The sequence below is a fragment of the Micromys minutus genome (assembly GCF_963924665.1).
Source record: "Micromys minutus genome assembly, chromosome: 25".
Classification (NCBI taxonomy): domain Eukaryota; kingdom Metazoa; phylum Chordata; class Mammalia; order Rodentia; family Muridae; genus Micromys; species Micromys minutus.
The window spans coordinates 25,791,017-25,809,038 of record NC_137960.1 but is presented as its reverse complement, the minus strand read 5'-3'; the positions used below and the strand labels follow the sequence as shown (position 1 = coordinate 25,809,038).

Here is an 18,022-nt window from a genome sequence, read left to right as displayed (position 1 = left end):
AGCAGGTGCCCGCCTGCAGCTGGGAGGTGTCTCACATCTCCTCAGGCCTGGTGTGCCCTGTTGCAAGAGCTGAGCTGTAGTAGTTTGTGTAGGAAAGGAGAACAAGCTGTCTCACACGCCATGTTATATCATCCAATGGAAGGGCCAGCTGTCACTACACACAGGTAACCTGGAGGGAGAAACCGTGTTGCAGTTGAAACAGTGGAAAATTTTCAGGCATGCAATGAGATTACATCTTGCTGGGTACCTTTCCAGGTTGCCTAGATTATCCTGAAGAACCATGACAACCAAGTGGGCATCTGTGCCCTGTTCGTGATGCATCTGCCAGCACAGAGATACTTTGTGAGCTACAGTGAGACTCTGCTGTCACAGTTTGAAGTGTACTGTGTAACTCTGCCTCCAAACTATGCACTCAGAAGTTGTGTACATCAAGCTGTGTTCTGCAAAGGACCAAAATAGAGGAGACATGTAATAGAATGAGAGGAAAGCCTGTCCTCAGGATTGAGCACAACAACTCCAGGCTGCTTGTTGAATAAAGAACCTGGTGTTACCCCATACCCCCAAATGCCAAATGCAGCAGTGTACACCTGTGGAAAGATGGGAAAGATAGACAGGAGAATTCTTGAAAGCTTATAGAACAACTGTTCACAGCAGCAAGCAAGAAATCCTGTCTCAAATAGGGTAGAAAGTGAGGAATCATAATCAAGTCAATCCTCTGACCTCTAGTATCTGCTTCAGCTTTGCCTTTAGATAACATTACCCCTCAACACACCTCCTAATATATACATGCACACGTATGTGCACACAAAGTTCCTGTTAGGCAAACCCAGAGCATTGGCAGTCCTCTGAGCAGGACTGGAGAACATCTGAGTTTGGTTCTCAGCATCCATGGAGAGGCAGCTCAACAACTGACACACATGTTCCTACACACATTTGATACATGCTTCCTCAGACATACGCACATTTTAAATAAACATAAATATTTTTAAAGCTGTAAGCATAGTTATCTTTTCAGATTAACTCTGAAATTTCAGTCATAATTCTTTGTGAGTTCAAGGTCATTCTGGTTTACATAGAGAGTTCTAGACCAGCCAAGACTACATACATATCGAAACCCTAAATAACTAAGGAGCTGGAGAGATGGCTCAGTGGTTAAGAACATTAATTTCTCATCTGCAGGACCCAAGTTTGATTCTCACAACCCACAGAACAGCTCGTAGTTGTCTATAACAACCAGTTCCACAGGATCTGATGCCCTCTTCTGCCTCCATGGGCACCAGGCATGCCAATGGTACAGATATACATACAAGCAAAAAGACTTAAATTTGTGCTAGAATATGTACTTCTTGTAAATATTTAAGTTTACAGTGAAAATTTTTAAATAATGCAGGAAGGGGTTTTATATATTTGCAAATTACCTGGGTTGAAAGGTCTATATCTTTCATTAAATTTATAAAGGTAAATGAAGCTGGAGAGATGGGTCAGTGGGTAAAGGCTGCTTCTGCAAAGAATCCAGACTCAATTCTGAACACTTAGATAGTAGCTGATAACCATCTAGAATTCCAGTTCTAGTAGATCTGATGCTCTCTTCTGCCCCTCATGGATACCAAACACACACAGTGCACAGATAGTTATGCAGACAAAACACCCATATACATAAAATAATAATAAATATCTTTATAATCCTTAAACTTAAAATATGTACATCAAAATAATTAAGCAGTCAAAGGTGAGACCAGCTGTTCACTGTGTCCTCACCTTGTATAGTGTGTGTGTGTGTGTGTGTGTGTGTGTGTGTGTGTGTGTGTGTGTAAGTGTGTGTGGTGTGTGTAAGCTGATGGCCTTCATGTTTTTTATTTCAGTTTGAAGGAAGGAAGTACTGTGAACATGATTTCCAGATGCTCTTTGCTCCCTGCTGCCACCAGTGTGGTAAGTTTTACTGCTGAATATAAGTGAAAATAAGTTTCACTCATATAAGTCACTATTGTAGCTTTGTCTCTATTGTGATAACAAAGCATCCTGACTGAAAGCAACTGAAGGAGGAAAGGGCTTATTTCATCTCTGCTTCAGGCAACAGCCCATTGCTGAGGGAAGGCAGGCCAGAAGCCTCAAGCAGAGACCGTGGAGAAACAGCTGCTTTGCCATCAGACTTAAGCACAGCTACTGTTCTGTATTTCATAGTCCAGGACCACTTGCCCAGGGAATGGTGCCAGCGGTAGTAGGCTGAGCCCTCCTAGATAACTAACCATCAAGGCACTCCCCACAGGCATGTCCACAGGCCATTCTGAGCTGGGTAACCCCTCAAGTGGATTCCCTTCTTAGGATTCCTCAAGTTTACAAGTAAAGCTAACTAGGACAGACATTTAACACTAAAGAGTACATTTATATTTCAAATGGTGCTTATAAATAATTATAAAAGACAGTTTATCTGTTCTCTCTGTTATGCTATTGAACTAAAGAAGGACCACATCTGGAGAGAATTTATTTTTATGGACAAATGGGTAAAAGCCAGTAGTGGGCCTTCTGTGCTGCTTTTCCCTCTGCACATAGCCTTTGCCAACCTGCTTGTGGTTTAGCCAGGGAAGAGACAGGAAATGTCTCAGTTGACTGAACAAAGGTGCGTATGTACTTGACTCACTCATTGTAGCCACTTCGGTGGTGATTCAACTAGAACATTTCTATGTTCAGTGTTAAAAATGATTAATGAAAGAAGTCAGTGTTTCAAAAACACAGCAAGCACAAAAAACAAAATACTTTGTAGAGACTGAAGTTATAACGCTCAGTGGTAGAAATGTGCTTAGCATTTGTAAGGCCCTTGGTTTGATCCTCATGGGGTTGGAGGGTTGGGAGGGGTGTGAGAGTAAAAGGAAAGAGTGCTGTAGATTTCAGCTGTCTGTGTTGCCTGTGAGCATACACAACTAAGAGGCACTGGAAGTGCTCAGAACATAGAAGAGTTTGGAAAGGAAAGCCATGGTGTAATATGTTATAGTATGGTGTGGTCTGATATGATACAGTACAATGTGGCCAGTTTTAAAGAAAAAATGACCCAGATGAGAGAAAGATTATTTGTCTGTTCTCTTACTCCAGTAGACACAGTGTAAAAGGCCTTCTTTTAAATTAGGCTGGTAATGCAGACCTGTATCCCAGATACATGGGAGGCCATGGCAGGAAGATCTCATCTTTAAGGGCTTACTTGAGGTCCTATATCAAAAAGTAAAAGGGAAAATCCCAAGGCCTGGAGATGTGTAGGGGGTAAGGCAGTAGCTTAGTATTGGAGGAGCACTGGAGTAAGTCCCTCCTTAAACACTTGCCGTTTCATTTATAGCAAATAAGACATTTATTTGTACTTTCTTTGTACATTACTTTCCTGTAGGTGAATTCATCATTGGCCGGGTTATCAAAGCCATGAACAACAGTTGGCATCCTGAGTGCTTCCGATGTGACCTCTGCCAGGAAGTGCTGGCAGACATAGGATTTGTCAAGAATGCTGGCAGGTATGAATTTTCCATCCTTGTTGGATGTGGGTGGATAAAGGGACTGTTCAAGCCTCATGTACTTTTTCTGTAGAGTATGAGGTACTGCTCTAGGGTGTGGAAACTCAGAACTAACCACGTACTGACTTACTCAGGACCCTGGGAAATGACCCTAGAGCTTGGTCACAGAGTCTGCTACTGCATGTCTCCTGTTCTGCTAGGAGAAGTGGGCAGTGATGAAGTCCATGTGCATCATGAATTATTAGTGGAAGAGATTTTTCCTGTACTTTGACTCTGGTTTACTAATAGCACAGGAGATAGTTTTCTTTAAAAAAAAAATAAAAAGGTTTCTTTAATTTTTAGTCAGAGATATGAGAAGTATATTTCTAATGATCAAAAAGATCTTAAGATTTTAAATGTCCATTTTGGCCCTTTTTAGACACCTGTGTCGCCCATGCCATAATCGTGAAAAGGCCAGGGGCCTTGGAAAATACATCTGCCAGAAGTGCCATGCCATCATTGATGAACAGCCTCTGATCTTCAAGAACGACCCTTACCACCCAGACCACTTCAACTGTGCCAACTGCGGGTATTACAGTTTTTCCCTGACATTGTGCAAGAAGTGAAGGAGCTGGGTTACCTATTTTTCTGCTACTGCAGCAAACCAACTTGTTTTCTTCAAACTTTTATTTTATATTCTTTTATTTTGCATGTATACATGTACCTAGGTTCTTGTGCAGGCCAGGCAAATGGTCTGCCATAGAATTAAACCTGGATTCTCCAACTTTTAATGTTAGACCTGCAGAGGAGCCAAGAACATTATATAATGGCTCTACTAATGATCTGTGTTAGCTGGTTATTCTGTGTTCAATGAGTGAGTTTATTAAGTAGGTAGGAAGCAAAGTAAAAGAACAATTAGCAGACAGAATATAAGAAGTAACAAACAGAGTGCTGAACATCACCAAATCAGGTGCTTCCAACATCCAGCAGAAGTGAGTAGAGTAACCAATTGAGGGAGCATGTAGAGTAGCATCATCAGGTTAGGCATCTACAACATCCACAGAAATGGCTACAGACACTCTGCTGAAAACAGTTGAGCTTGGGTTATTTTTATGTGTGTTGGTGTTTTGCTTGTGGGCAGTATATGCACTTCCTATGTGCCTTGTGGCCATAGAAGTCAGGTGAGCTCATTAGATACCCTGGAACTAGAGTTAAAAATGATTGTCAGCCGGCACGTGAATGCTGAAATTGAAGCCAGGCCTTCTGCAAGGGCAGCCAGTATTCTGAAGCACTGAGTCATCTTTCCAGTTCTCATGTTAAATTCTTGATTGAGAAATTTATGGACAGAACAGAATGGTCTCTTCATGGATGAGCTTCTAGCTTCCCAGGCCTACCACAGGCCTGCTTATACCAGTGGCTGAACAATCGTAACCTCTGTTGGAAATGGTTCACCTCCTAGCTGTTCTCAGAGGCTCAGTTCTTTTAAAAGCCTTAATCGTTTGCTGTCCTTTCTCCCTTTTGTAGCAACAGAGGGTCAGCCTGCCCCCAGAACAGGGAGCTCTGGGATTTGGAGAAATGACTCTAGTTAAGAGCATTGGCTGTTCTTATAAGGGACCCAAGCTCAATTCCTAGCACCCACATGGCAAAGTACAACCCTTTGTAACACCGGTTGCCAAGCTTCTAATGCTCTCTTCTGGCCTTTGAGTATATGCACCAGGCACACATGAAATGCACAGACATACATGCAAACAAAGTACTTATACACATACATTTCTTAAGCCCATGACAATTTGCCAGTATTATTTATCTTTTCTTAATATTTTAGCATTCTTTGACAATTTCATATGTTTATGACATGTTTTAATGAAAATCACTCCCATTCTCTTCTCTTATCCTTGTTGTTATAGCCCACGGAGTTTAACTAGGGTTGCTTAAGTTTGTGACTGTGGAGTTCTTTCCTGGATCATGGACACCTTACCAATGGCTGCACCTCTGAAGATAAATGTCTGTTCCATGAGCAGCCATTAACTACCAATAGCTTCTCAGCTCATGTGCCTCGAATTCAACATGATTTATATTTTATATTAATAGACACCTATGTATCAGGCTGTCCATAGATTCACAGTCCCTGTCCTCAGCCTCCCAAGTGCTGGGATTACAGACGCGAACCATTCCTGGACCCAGCACTGGGAGGGAGTTGTAAGGAACACGGTGGACTGAGCTGTAGTGTGTTATGATAAGACAACAGTGACAAACGTGACTGAAATGGCATGTGTCTGACCTTTCCTTATGTCTCACCATTAACACAACATACTAGTGACAATCTGAAACCCAGCCAAGTCTCTTAATTCGGGTTTCTCAGATCACCTTTAATGAGGGGAAAATAGAAAATATCAAGTATTGTTATATCTTTTAAAATCTTGTAGAAAATAATTCTGCTACCTCAGAATTGGGAACCCATTCAGTTCTGCAATACTATTCAGTTTAATGTCTTTTGGTGGACAGGAAGGAGCTGACTGCTGATGCTCGGGAGCTGAAAGGGGAGCTATACTGTCTGCCATGTCATGATAAGATGGGGGTTCCTATCTGTGGTGCCTGCCGGAGGCCCATTGAAGGGCGAGTAGTGAATGCCATGGGCAAACAATGGCATGTGGAGGTGAGTACAGCGTGCCCAAGGGGAGCCGGTGTTTCCCATCTATTCCTCGAGTGTGCTAAGAAGATAACAGTCTAAGGACAGATGGGAACATCTTAAACAACAGTTGACTTTTGTCCTAGTTTCTCTCTCACTATGACTAAACTGAAACAAAAAACCTGACCAAACCAAGTGTGGGGGTACGCTCCTTTAATCCTGGCACTTGGAAGGCAGAACCAAGAGGATCTCTGTAAGTTTGGGGCTAGCCTGGTCTACATAGGACAGCTAGGACTGACTACAAAGAGAGACCCAGACTCACAAAACAAAACAAACAACAGCTATCCAAAAGCACCTCGGGAAAAGAAAGGGTTTATTATGATTACAAGTTCTTGTCGGTTGTGCATTGAAGCCGAGTTGGAACTAGAGCAGAGATCAGGAGCAGTGCTGATTATTGGCTTGCTTCCAGGCTCACCAGCCCGGGGATGGCAGTGGGCTGGGCCCTCCCACATCAGTTAGCAAGCAAGAAAATGTCCCACAGTCATACCCACAGACCAGTCTTATAGAGGTAACTTGTAGAATTATGGACTAGTTTGTGTCAAGTTGACAAAAATGAACCCGCACAACTTTATAGTAAAAAACAAAACAAAACAAAACAACCTAGAATGTTGTAACATGACAGCATAATGCAGGATGTGTACTTTGTTCTTAAATCTTTCTTGAGGACAAGAGTGCCACATCTAACAACAGTTATTCTCAATTATAAATACAGCTGGGATGCCCGTCTCTTCTTCCAGATGTCTTATGTGGTGCGCTCGTATTTTGTTTTCTTTTAAAGATTATTGTATGTGTATGAATGTTTTGCCTGCAGATGCAAAACACAGGTGCCCGGTGCCTGTGAGGGTGAGACAAGGGCGTCAGACCCCCTGGGTCTGCAGTTCTGGACTCATAAGTTGCCATGCTGGTACTGGACCAAACCCAGATCCTACTCCAAAGGAGCGGGCGCTTCTAACTGCTGAGTAGTTTTGTTTTGGTTCTGGTTTTTTGAGACAGTTTCTTTGCATAACCCTAGCTGTCCTGAAACTGGCTCTGTAGACTAAACTGACTTTGAACTCAGAGTTCTGCCTGCCTCTGCCTCCCTAGTGCTGGGACTAAAGGCATGAGCCAGCCACCTTGTTCTGCTGCTGAGCAATTATCTTAAGGTAACCCATTAGAGCCTCTTGAACATCAGAATTGAGACTATAAAAGTATCTGGTCTTGCTGGGTGTGATGGCACACACCTTTAATCCCAGCACTCTGGAGATCGAGGCAGACAGATAAATTACAGACCAACTTGGTCTAGACAGCAAGTTTTAGGTCAGCCAAAACTATAAAATCTATATAGTAAGGCACTATCTCTCAAAAAAGGGTATGGAAATCTGGCTATTAATCTTACTGTCTTCTCTAAGAATTGAGTAACTTTGAGGTTACTTTATTAGATAAATCAAATTGCAGTATCTCAAAAATAATCTATTCAAATTTTTTCCAGCATTTTGTTTGTGCCAAATGTGAAAAGCCATTTCTTGGACATCGCCATTATGAGAGGAAGGGCTTGGCCTATTGTGAAACTCACTATAATCAGGTAATGATTGTACCTACTGGATGGTTGACAGATGCAAATTGAAACTCACCAGTGCTCCAGCTGCAGAGAAAGTTCCTGGGAAAATGTGCATTGGTCTACAGAGATGTGTTTTAAATCGTTGAGTCTCAGAATACTCAACTAAATAATATACGAACAATATCTGTATATATACCTTTACCCATAGTCTCCCTTTGCTTCCTCTGGGTGCATTTGATTTTACTATATAAAAAGAGCTTTATATTGATACATATATCTTTTATGTACAGACACGTGTGCCCATTTAAATGTCCATAGCTTTTTGTTGTTATTTTGAATTTTTTTATTTTATGTGTATGAGTGTGTGTTCAAATATATGTCTGTGAACCCCATGTGTGCAATGGATTCCCTGGGATTGAAGTTAAAGGTGTTTGTGGCCTGGGTCCTCTCAGCCAGTGCACTTAACCACTGAGCCACCTCTGCAGCCATGCCTAGCTTTTTGGTTGTTGTTTGTTTGTTGGGTTTTTGTTTTGGATTTGGTTTTGTGCAAGGTGAGGGCTTGTTTTGTTTTTTGTTTGTTTGTTTGGTTTGGTTTTTAGTTTGGTTGGGGCTTTGTTTGTTTAGTTTGGGTTTTTGGTGGGTGGGGTTTGGTTTTTCAAGATATGGCTTCTCAGTACAGTCCTGACTATTTTGGAACTAGCTCTGCAGAACATGTTGGCCTCCGACTCAGACTGCCTCTGCTTCCTGAGTGCTGCAGTTAAAGACATGTGCCACTGCTGCCCAGCTTATGCATAGGTTTTGTTAATATTTTTTTAGTTCTTCGAGAATTTCATACAATATGTTTTGATTGTATTTAGCCCTCCCTCCCTCTAACTCTTCCCAGATTTACCCTGTCTTCCTATATCCTGCCTTCTTATAACCCCCAGTTTCATGTTTCATGTCTTTTGTCTTTTTTCTTTCTTTTTTTTTTTAATAACCCATCTACCCCAGTTTGTGCTCCCGTTTATGTCTCTGTGTGTGGCTGTACACTGGAGAATGGCCAGCTTAGCAGGAGCTACATTCTTAAAGAATGTTGACTCGCCTTTCCCCAGCCTTCAGCTGTCTATAGTTCCTCAATTAGTGGTCAGGACTTCCAACCATAAGCATCTGATGTAGTTATATTTCAGTGTATATTTCCCTAGAATACAGAACTCTTTTATATCACAATTATCAGCATTGGTTCAGTAATTTAATTTATTCTAGTTTTATCATTTAGGCATTTACTTACCTATTTATCTAGAGACAAGGTTTCTCTGTATTACTGCAACAGCCTCCCCAGTGCTGGGATGCACTACCACCCAGCCCAGTAATGTTCTTTTTTGTTTCCCTGCTCTAAGATTAGTGTCAGTATTGTTCCATTTCTTTATCCTCCCCAAATATGGAACTTCTCCAATCTCTTTAATATAGCCTTTTCCTACTGGCCCTTCCCTTGGTTCTCCACTATTATTTTGAGATTGTGGGCTCTTAGCTGGAACAGTGAAAGGACTGGTAGGTCTTCTCAGCGCCTCTCCTGTTTTCATTGCTGCTCCACTGGTGCCTACCCAGGCTTGGTGTTGGCTATATCTGCACTGGAAGTTACTGCGCCGGCCTCTACCCCATCTAACAAACAGCCCGTGAACGGTCACTTTCTGACTCCATAAATGTCCTCCTTATCACTTTTTCCTTACATTTAGTAGCATGCAAGAATGCTGCCTGCTCTGGTGGAAATGAGAGTTACCCAGTTTAGGGCCCTCCCTGCTCAGTTGGCCCTCAGTGCTCTCCTAGAACAGCTGACGTCCTCCCTTCCTGGGCATGGGGTTGTTTTGTCTATCAGTTTCTTATCAATAAGGAACTTAATGGCTCTTGTATTTCTTATTATTTTGGTGCTCAAATTGTCACAAGGAAAGATATGTTTAAGGGAAGAAAACTGAGTGAGTTTCATTGTAACTAATCCATTGCCAATTTTCTTTAGAAAGAATAAATTTTAAAATCTAGTTGCTTGTTTTTCAGTGGGAAACAGAAAGAATAGAGATCATATAAATATTTATTATTAGAAACTTAATTCTAACCCAGCTTGAGCCTTCACCACTTGTTTCTTGTCTTCATTCTCAGCTATTTGGGGATGTCTGCTTCCATTGCAACCGTGTCATAGAAGGGGACGGTATGTATCTGTTGGTGGATGGGGCCACCTTGTCATAAAAACGCTTGGGTGGTGTGGAGATGGAAAGGAGCTAATTGCCCCGTGGGTTGTCATATGGATGCCGTCAGTTGCTTTCCTTTTGGCATGCGTCTCCAGAACTCTCTACAGCAGTGAGGTGGACCGAGGCAGCACAGCTGCTGTGAGCTCTATGGAGTTGCTAGGACTTACTGCGTAGGCTAACCAGGCAGGACAGATTGGCTGTAACAGAGGAAGCAGCTGTGTTTGCTCATGATCACTAACCAGTCCTGCCAGAAAGTTCCTGACAAAGTTCTAAACAGCCGTGTTTGCAGCATGCTTTCTGGTTCTCAGCAGACGTCACCTAATCAGGAAATACAAGGTTAATTCAGGACCATCCTTAGTGCACTGCAGTCACTTTAACTCCTCCCTGCAGCAGACACTGTCTTATAAAGGACAAAGGAAGTTATGTGCTTATTGTCAACTTCAAAAGCAACGTCCCTTTAAGTTGGACAAATTAAAATCAGAAGTTTAAAAGTTTTTACCTAATTAATTCCTATTGCTTCAGGGGTCTTCAAGCCTTGTCAGAAAAGCTCATCTGAGCAACGCGAGACAGAAAGGTTGTCTACTGCCCACAGTGTTGAGAGGGAAAAGTATTTTAGTGTCTCCAATTTGTAAGTAAAGAAAAATTAAAAGTGAAAAGGAGCAACATAGATCTAGAGAGCACTCAGCAAGTAAATGCTATGTGATGAGGACCAGAGTTCTGTCCTTAGCACTGTGGAAATGCTGCTCAAGCCGCCTGCCTGTGCTTCCTGTGTTGGGAAGGCACAGAGGGGTTCCCCAGGGCAAGCAGCCAACCACACTAACCATATTGCCTAGCTCTGAGTTCAACTGGGAATTAATAAGATGGGGAGTGATCCAAGAAAACTCCACGTCAGCCTCTGACTTCTCTTTATATATACACACATGCATGTGTACCCACATGCACACTTACACAAAGATGTGCAAAAAAAAAAAAAATGAAGACACAGAAATAGTCTTGCTTAAATTGAAACCTACCTTTGCAATAATGTGAAAAATACCAGGTAGTCAGGAGACAGACACCAGGGATCTCCATGAGTCTGAGGCCATGTATAGTGAGTTCCAGGCCAGCCAAGAGCTACATAGTAAGACCCTGCCTCAAAAACAGGCAAACAAGTGATAAGTAATAAAAAATAAGTTGATTAGAAGCACACGAATAGAGTCAAGCTTTTGGGCTGTGGTTTTGCAAGGGGAAAAAAACAAACTTCTTACTAGGTGTAATGATGTACGTATGTAATTCCAGAATCAAGGAGCTAAAGCAGAAAGACCTGGGCTACACAGTAGGACTCTGTCTCAAAAGTAAAGGAACCTCTCAGGAAAGAAGGCTTGAGCCCATCTAAGTGCCTGGGGAACAGCCTTCTTTGTTCTTCAGGGTTGGAAACAGAAGCCCCTGTTCTCACAGTGAAATGCTCTCATGTGATGAGCTCTCTTTCTCCACAGTGGTCTCTGCCCTCAACAAGGCCTGGTGTGTGAGCTGCTTTGCCTGTTCCACCTGCAACACCAAACTAACACTCAAGTAAGTACTTGCTCTAGTCCACTGGGATTACTAAAGCTGTAAGTTTCACATGCCATTTAGAATCTAAGAGGAGAAGTGATTGATTCCTGTCTCTTTTTTCTCTTGAGTCCTTCTGAAAGTAAATGTTCTTCTTTAATTGTCACTGTTCTGTCCCTTCTTTGTTCTACTCAAAGGGATAAGTTTGTTGCAATTGATCTAAAGCCAGTCTGCAAATACTGTTATGAGAAAATGCCAGAAGAGCTTAAGAGGCGACTTGCCAGACGGGAGAGAGAAGCAAAGGATAAGGAGAAGCAGAGAAAGAGAAAGCCAGTGTGTCTGTAACTGTTCTGTGCCTTCCACACCATTCTCATTGCTTCTCTGTGGTTAGTCCCGTAGGATGCCTGTCTTTTCTGCTTGCCTTTTTTTAAATGCATGTTTCTGTGGCCATCAGAGATTGAAATACTTGTCTTACTTGCCTTGTGTAGACTTGGTTCTTTTGCCTTTTCCAAGTATAAAGCTTAATGAGATCCATACTTAAATGTACATACCTGCCTCAGCTTAGCTTTTCTGTCAGTGTGACAAAGAGACACCTTTTCTCTCCAACCTCTAAATGGTAGTGGGAACAGTTTTAAAGTATTTTTATGGCTGTTAACTATTGCAGGTCTTTGGTTTCTTTGCCTAAAATTCATTTAACTGAGGAAGTGAGTGTTGTATGTTTTTAGAGCCACGTGTGTTCTTGGTGCTGAGTTCTCTTCGCATGTCCTCTATCTAAGCAAAGCCGTCTAGATTGCATAGCAGACCTGCCCTCTGCAGGGCTGTACATGCTCACTGCCGCTTGGGAATTCATTTCCTTGCACTTCCAGATTCTTACTCTTGCTTTGTATGGAATGTACTTCTGTCTTGGACATTCTGTTGAATCACTGACATTATTTCATGTTTTCCCTCATAATGTTTTGAACTCTAAAATAAATTTTGTTTAATATTTTACTTTCTTTTGTTGAAGAATTAAAAGGCAAATATAAGCTTCAAACAAGAGACTTAGTCTCCTCCAAAGCAAGAATCCTATATTTTAAGCTTTTGCCGCCAAAAATAGCTTTTGTTCTTAGAAAACATTGAGAAAATATTTAGTTTAGTTATAGTTACAGAATACATGTAGTTCTAAAAACATCCAACACCCAGAATTCCTCAGTTAAATATTTTAGGCAAAAAAAAACCAAAAAACTCCAACAACAGTTGATAGATGTAAAAGTACTTTATAACTGTCCCAGCTATCTAAAGATCACAGAGAAAAGGTGTCTAGGCCACACCATGACAGAAAAACTGAGCTAAGCCTGCACATAAGACAGACCTATGCATATAAACCTCTTACCACCAAGTTCTAGCTAGCCAGAGCTGTATAGAAAGAAGCCTTCTCAAAAAGAAAAAGGAACAAAACTACCTCAACAATTACTGTTCTACAGTCTAAGTCTAACTTCACAGCAATGAAAGGTTATAAAGTTACATACTTACAGAGCTTGGAACTGAGCAGTACTGAGCTCTTGCAATTATCTGCTCTGAGTACATTAGTGATGTTTTCTCTGGAACTGTTCATAAGTGAATTGATATTATGTGTTCTTCTAGCTCTAAAAGAGGGATTATGTTATCTATTGAACTACCACTTAAGGAATACTTAAGGGTTGTCCCATTACCTTCGTGTTCAAGAATGATAACCAGCTTTTTTGTCCTAATAGCTAAAATAAACCTGTTAGGGTTTAAGCTCATTTTTTAAAAAAATTTTTTCTGGTATTTCTTAAATTTAGGAAACAAAATGAAAATCATTTATACAGGGAAAGATGAAACCTTATAGTTGCCTTATTTAAAATACTAAATACATAATAGGATCTTTTGACCTTCAAAAGAATACGTCATTCACATTATAAAAACCATTTCTCTGTGGGGCATGGTGGCTTTAATCCCAACACTTGGGAGGCAGAGGCAAGAGTATCTCTTTTAGTTCAAAGCAGCCTAGTCTACAAAGCAAGTCAGGTGAGCCAGGGTTACACAGAGAAACCCTGTCCTCCCCCACCCCCGAAAAAAAAAACCAAACCCCAAAAAAAACAGTTTTTCTTTGCTTTAAATAAATATGTTTGACTAAATTTATTGGTGACAAGTATGGTGGTTCACACTTATAATCCTAGCACTAGGAAAACCGGGAAAGGAAAATCCCCATGAGTTCTAGGCCAGCTGGACTCCAGGGTGAGACTATCTCAACAAACTAGGGAGTAAGAAGCACTGAGAAGGGGAAAGCATTGCCTGATGCTTTAAAGTTTTATTGACTTTATTTGGGGTGAAGAGAAGGCCCAGTGGTTAAGAGGGAAGAGAAGGCCCAGTTGTTAAGAGCATTTGCTGCTCTTTCTGAGGCTAAGCACACATGTGGCACAAGTGCCTCTTAATTCTACTCCCAGAGGATCCAGCATCCTCTTCTGACCTCCATGAGCACCAGGAAGTACAGAAACACACATGCAGATAAAATAATAAATCTAAAAGCATGAAATTTGATTAACTACCTGAATTATGTCTACATTAGATTTTCTGGAACACTGAATAAGATTTAGTAAACATCACATGTTCTAACTGTAGGAATATAGAACCGTTATATAAGCATATTTTTCAACTGATGCCAGTCACTCTTTACATTTATCATAATTGAGATTAGAATTCCAGTTCTTTACTGATATGTACATAGGTGTTTTATATATTGTGTTATTTTGTGTTTTCATTTACGTGTACTTTTGTGAATTTGTCACTTTATCATATGTCTGTATATATATTGTGCATGCGTGTGCTGGATACATTTCCACTAATTTCTTTTTTATATATAATTACCTTTAGGAATAAATTTGTGGAGTTTGACATGAAGCCAGTCTGTAAGAAGTGCTACGAGAAATTTCCTTTGGAGCTGAAGAAAAGACTTAAGAAACTGTCTGAGACCTTAGGAAGGAAATAACACTTTTTTTTCAACCACTATTACTTAACTTGATCCACCCTGATCTACTTTTGCTTAAAACTATATCAAAGCATTAGAGAGAATGGTTTTCTTCATTTCCTTTTTTTCATTTAAAATGAAAGAAAATGTTTATTTCTATATAAAACACAGATGAAATCAGGACTTTCATTTTTTTAGCCATACTAATCTGTAGGCATTAAAAGTATATAGCCAAAAAACAAAACAAAAAAAAATGTTGAAGGGTAGTTTTAATTAAGCCTTCCAAAATATAAATAAATGTAACTCTTCAGAATAAAACACCCTGCTCTGTGGACCAACAGAAGCACTTGCTGCCAAACCTGGTAAACTAAGTTGAATCCTTAAGATTGTCTGCGGCCATGTCCATGTAGCTCATTTGGAAGAAGTCACTCCCACAAGTTGTCCTCTAAGCTCCACAGACAGCCGTGGTGCCTATGTACTGACACACAGTTCATAGACATAAAAGACAACCACTATTCTAAAGAGTCCGCCTGTACATGACTCACATTTTAAAGGACTGCAAGCTTTGCTTTCCTTTGCAGCATAAGAAAATAATTTCCCATTCCTATACTGAGGAACTATATAGGGAAGATAAGTAAACCACCAAAACAGCTCCTATGTAGTCATGTGTTTATCCAGCTAGCATTGTAAAAGGCACATGCATATTGCTAAGAAACAAAAGCTTTCAGAATGACTTGATTTTTTTTATTAAATCACTACGCTTAGTCTTCTATTTCCTTCTTATAAATTTTTTCTTCATAAAATTACTTTACATACTTGTAGCTTCTAATGTGTCTTTTACATTTTTGATCAAAAAACGTACCAGTTATCTGGAAAATATTGCATCCATTGTAATACTGTAGAAATGAAACATTTTAACAATACATAATTATGCGTCTAAGCTTAATGTAAAGTACATAGTGCTCAGGTGAGACATGAGATAGACTCACGCAGCCTGGAATGTATAGCTCTCAAAAGTGAGCTGACTGCGCTTCAATCCCAGCACTCTGGAGGCAGCAGCAGGCAGATCTCCAAATCCCAAGCCAGCCAGGGCTGCACAGTGAAGCCTTGTTTCGGAAACAACTGTGTCTCAGATGTCAGCAGCTTTGTGCTCTATCTATGCTGCACAGCATCCAACTCACCTTGCCTTACAAAACTGTATCCCGTAGTCAGGAATTCTAGATATTCCTATAATACCAAAACACGTGTTTTGACTGAGATTCATAAATTTAGAATCATTTACCACTGATACAAACTTTAAAAAGTCTTTTCTCAGGAAGCCAAATGAAAGTTAATTCCTGTTCTATTATGATATATTAAAACATTTTAATGAAGGCTTTTTTATTTCAAATGTCATGGCTGAGTTTTATTTACTATGAAGTAGTAAAACAGTATAAATGATACTTTTAGATTGAAAGAGAGTAGTAAAAGTAGCAACTTTAAGTAAAAATCAGTGAGTTCTATTTTATAAAAATGTTTATCCTAAAATGTCTGGACCATTCTTTCTGTATAAACTCAAAATGCAAAAGTATGAACATTTTAAAAAAATTTTCTGCTGCTAACATGTTACTTTCTTTTTCTCAGTTGCCAAGATATATTTGACAAACATTGCTGGATATAGTAACTCACATTGTAGTCTCGGCACTTGGGAGGCTGAGGCAGAAAGACTCCAGGAGTCGGAGACAAGTCCTAGGTTACAGTGTGAGATGCTATCCTCCAAAACATCCCCACAAACAGAAACACTAGTGTATTGTTTTGCCATAAAGAATATCTCAGGAGCCGAAGACAACGCTCAGTCAGTAATGGACTCACACCAGCCTTAGGACCTGAGTTTGAACTTGTAGACAAGCAGGTTCCTGGATTTATGAGGTAGCTAGCTCACCCTACCTAGTGAGCCCCAGATCCAAGTGGGAAATCCTGTATTAAAAAAGGAAGGTGGATGGCTCCAGAGGTTTGACACCCAAGATTTACATCTGGCCTCCACATCCACACACACATGCACACATTCAGAAATATAGATGTATACACACCACACACACAAAAAAAGGATATCTCAGGATACTGTTACTCTGCCATTAAAAGTTTGTAATCATGAATTTTTAAAATACTTGGATATGCACATTATGGAGTGCATTTCTGTTTTCAGATAACCAACTTGTAACCAATCATTTTATTTCTTAATATTCTTTTGGAGTTAAGAGAATTATAAGTGATTAAAAATATACATGCTTTGTGTTTGTTTAGCATTTTTAATTTGTCCTTGCTTTTAACAATAAGAACCAAAATTTCTTCAGTGTGCCTTTGTTAGCTAAGAATGACAAGCCGTGATTACCTTAAAAGTATTTATGAACTATTGTACATGCATTTAGGCAAATAGAGTTTGTAGTCTAGGATCTTAATACCTCACTGGAAGTATGGAGCAGAAAAGCAGACATTCCTGTGCTTTCCCCATCACAGAGGGGTGTGGCCTTGCCTGACTGCCTTTGCTTATGTGACATCGCTTAGCCAGAGTCCCCACTGCTGTCTTTGCTCACTTCTCTTCAGACAGGAATATTCCAGTAAGTTTGATCTCATAATTATATAGAAATTCACCTAGAGATGGTGCTTTTCCTTCTCCCTGTGGGGTATATCATTAGAGCCCTTAGTGTGGAAGAAGATGAAGGTCTAAATGGGGCCAAGACAGACTTCATGAAGTTCCTGTTAGTTGTGGGTTCACTGGCTGCTGGCCTTTGTCATTGAACATCTCTGAATTTCTGAGAACAGTGTGAAATAATTCACTGTCTTATGAAATTTCTAAGTGCCCTTTTTGTCCTTAGTTACCCCAATGTAACGTGGAAAATGAATACACAAAAAACATTTTGTGTGTCATATTCAAAGCCTTATTAACACTTTGTCTGAAATAGGACATTTTGTTTCACCCATTTGCCAAAGTAGCCAGTTTCAAATTAAGGAAACTTTGATGTGGGCTGACAGTATTCTCGTATTTTACTTTAGATTGTAAGCTTAATGGCAAGAAATTATGTCAATAATTGTGCTTTTATGTAGCAACCATTGCTGTATACTTTTGGTGCTTAATAAATATTCACAAATATTCATGGTGTGTTGCATATTATTTAGTTTGACCTATTTTTGAAGATTCAGTTTTTCATTTAGTATAATATGTTAGAAACATATATGTAAAGAAATGAAAATGACCTGGGTATTGTGTAAGACAAGTTTTTGCACCTCTTGTATTAACTTTTCCTGGGGCAATATAGATAAATGTTTATTCTCCCAGATAGAGAACCATTCATTCTACCCATGCAGGTGCTGATTTGGTGATTTTACTGGACTAATTTCCAGCAGTATGGGGGAAGGCTACTTACTGGAATGCAGATAACTTTCAGACAGCTACACCATAGAAAAGCTGCATCACTTCAGCACTGGGACAACGTCCCCTCGGGGTGTGCGCAGCCACTGGGAAGAGCTGCGGGAAAGCCGAAGCATGGACTCACAAAGGGGGCTTCGTAGTGTAACGAAGTCTGTTCATTGTTTGACAGAATTTAATATCAAGTTAATTAAACAGGGTCT

The 18,022-nt window shown here is 40.2% G+C and overlaps 1 protein-coding gene across 6 annotated transcripts in view; it reads left to right on the top strand.

Moving 5' to 3' along the window:
* The window catches only part of LIMS1 (LIM zinc finger domain containing 1), a 93,203-nt gene extending 75,675 nt beyond the window's left edge, over positions 1 to 17,528 (top strand). For 2 of the 6 annotated variants that reach the window (XM_080938364.1, XM_080938360.1), the window contains exons 3-11: positions 1,863 to 1,929; positions 3,374 to 3,494; positions 3,913 to 4,062; positions 5,979 to 6,129; positions 7,631 to 7,723; positions 9,830 to 9,878; positions 11,394 to 11,469; positions 11,643 to 11,831; positions 14,320 to 14,443. In XM_080938364.1, coding sequence (XP_080794490.1) covers positions 1,863 to 1,929; positions 3,374 to 3,494; positions 3,913 to 4,062; positions 5,979 to 6,129; positions 7,631 to 7,723; positions 9,830 to 9,878; positions 11,394 to 11,469; positions 11,643 to 11,790 — 855 coding nt within the window. In that variant the 3' untranslated portion in view covers positions 11,791 to 11,831; positions 14,320 to 14,443. Of the gene's footprint in view, positions 1 to 1,862; positions 1,930 to 3,373; positions 3,495 to 3,912; positions 4,063 to 5,978; positions 6,130 to 7,630; positions 7,724 to 9,829; positions 9,879 to 11,393; positions 11,470 to 11,642; positions 11,833 to 14,319 lie in introns of those variants that run through there. The other 4 variants (XM_080938365.1, XM_080938363.1, XM_080938362.1 and 1 more) reach the window with 3 other exon arrangements.
* Positions 17,529 to 18,022: the final 494 nt, after the last annotated feature.